This window comes from Montipora capricornis, chromosome 13 (genome assembly GCF_036669925.1).
Source record: "Montipora capricornis isolate CH-2021 chromosome 13, ASM3666992v2, whole genome shotgun sequence".
NCBI classification, from domain to species: domain Eukaryota; kingdom Metazoa; phylum Cnidaria; class Anthozoa; order Scleractinia; family Acroporidae; genus Montipora; species Montipora capricornis.
The window spans coordinates 29342411-29344910 of record NC_090895.1 but is presented as its reverse complement, the minus strand read 5'-3'; the positions used below and the strand labels follow the sequence as shown (position 1 = coordinate 29344910).

At 39.7% G+C, this 2500-nt stretch overlaps 1 protein-coding gene across 1 annotated transcript in view; it reads right to left on the bottom strand.

Moving 5' to 3' along the window:
- The window catches only part of LOC138028525 (intraflagellar transport protein 57 homolog), a 12930-nt gene extending 11946 nt beyond the window's left edge, over nt 1-984 (bottom strand). Inside the window, exon 1 of the mRNA XM_068876105.1 lies at nt 718-984. Within this exon, the coding sequence (XP_068732206.1) occupies nt 718-878 (161 nt within the window). The 5' untranslated portion in view covers nt 879-984. The remainder of the gene's footprint in view (nt 1-717) is intronic.
- Between the last annotated feature and the right edge of the window lie 1516 nt (nt 985-2500).

Sequence of the window (2500 nt, the reverse complement as noted above, 5' to 3'; positions counted from 1 at the left end):
AATAACAATTTCAACTAAGCAATTTTTAAAAAATTGAAGTGATTTTTTAGTTTTATTTGTTCTCAAGAAATACAGCTGGTAATTCACAAGTGAGTACCAGACTGGAAGCTCTAGCAGGAGTTGCCAGTCTTTATTGAAAGCAATGAGATACTGTAACCATTCGGCTGAAAGAGCTCTGGTTAAGTTTCATTTACATGTATAAAGTTGCTTATCTGGGTTTTTACATGCAAAGGGTCCCTTGGGTCAGCAAGCCGCAACAATGTCACATGATCCAACATGATGATAATTTCAACTACGGATGGTAATAATGGTGTATGAAATCCCTGAGAATGTGATCTGCTAGTTGCTTATCAATGATTGAAGGGAGTTCCTCTCGAGTTGCCCCCTGACCCATTGACAAGCTAATAGCACATCACCTTTCACACAGCCAGATAAAACACCAAGAATAAGTTATAAAAAGGTGCAAAAACCGAAAAAAAATGTTCTCTATTGTTGTTAATTTACTATCCTTATTTGGTTGAACACAATGGGTTCTTCAGTTTCAAGACAATGGTTCTATATTTATTATTATTGAATAACAACTCAACAGATATCTTTCCTATGACTAAATTCAACTGCAAATGATTCTCCGATATCTTATTAACTATAGTTAACGTCTCATAACAGTTTTATGCAAAAATAAAACATTCCTCGTACTACACACCAACAAAATTTTACCTCGACAGAGGTCGAAACCCCCACTTCTGACAGAAATCAGTCTCGTAGTCAAGCAATTTGAGTTTTTCAAGAACCTCTTCCATAGCGCCCACTGTAAGCATAAAGCCCATAGAAGCGTTATCAGCACCGGCATCGCCGCCTCGGCGAGCTTCACCATCCATTCTCTAAAGTTCTTTCTTCCCCGATCCCCACAGAAGACTATTAAAAACGAAAATTTCCCATGGAAAGGCTGCCAGAAATTGTTTACTTAGCAACAACGTCATGCTCACCCAAACATGAAGCAACTCTGCGCGAGCTGAAACTAACCTCAGTTTCCTCGCTTTTTTTAAAGAAAGCGTCATGATAACAAACTTATAGGTGACCAATAACCTTAGTGGAGGTAACCGGCGAGAAGGGGTTTCTGCAAAAATACGCAGTGGAAAATGACACTCATCCCCTAACAATGTTCTTGGAATATTTTGAAGCGGGATCGCGAAATGCATTATTCGTCAAGCTTTTTCGCTCGGTAATCGCGCTTTACGATCATCGTACTTTAAGAACGAGAAATACATGTACATCAATCTCCCTTGCTCTTAAAAAAACCATATTTTTGTTTGACGCTTCAGATAGGAGAAATACTGAAAACTACATTGGGGGACAAAATTCCTTGGGGTAGTCGAGGAAATACCAAAACACAACATCATTTATGCAAATCGAGCGAGAAAACCCTATTTCGCCACAGCTGGATTCACTGTCCCTCCCCACACCCATTTTAATTTGGATAATTGCCTGTAGCAACGCTCGTCTGGCAACGTGGAGGGGTCAGCTAATCAAGGTCTTGACGTGAGATGCAATAGATAATAAATAACAAATAACAGCAGAATAATACAATATTAGGAAGGGTTACGTTTTTGCAAACGTTGGCCGTGTAGCACCGGCGGGTATTTTTTGCAGGTTTCGGGTTGCAATTTCATTATAACTGGAAAACCGCTGGCACTAAAAAGAAAAGTAAAGCGATAGACTTGCTGTGACTGTTACATGAAAAGCTAACTTTAGGCCTAAAAACTTTTCTTTGGGCCTAAGGTTAGCTATTCATGTAACAGGCACGGCAAGTCTATCGCTTTACCTTTCTTTTTAGTGCCAGCGGTTTTCCAGTTATAATGAAATTTCAACCTGCAACCTGCAAAAAATACCTGCCGGTGTAGCACATATATAACAACAGAATTAACTGATTAGAGTGTAATGTGAATGGCTAGTTTAGTTACCCTGGGTGCCAGAGGGTTTTTTTTTTCGTAGGGGGCGACAGACCATTTAGGTTGACGCTCCTCGCCGCAAGGGCTATAAACTCTGTCCTTGTGTGGGCCCATTTCCATTAGTAGGGCTAACGCTCACAGGGTTCATATGGGGTACAAAACTAGGACTTCACATTACACTCTAATCAGTTGTCTGTTGAAATATAAGTGCTACACGGCCAACGTTTGCAAAAACGTAACCCTTTCTTGTACTTGTATATGTTCATTGCCGTGACTTTATCATCTTCAGTAGGCAACTTTCATGATGGCGTCATTTGACTATAACTACCAGAATTCAAGTGAAGCTATGATCTTCGCAGTCTACAATTGCGTAGAGAAGCCTCGCGACCTTGCCTTCATAACTGCGAAGATCATAGCTTCACTTGATTTCATATCCGCAGTTCATATATGATTCATTTCATATACAATTTCAGCATACCAGAATTCAGTATGTTTTTCTTTTCTTATTTAAATTTTGTATTCCCATATGAAACAGACGGGGATGCTCGTCG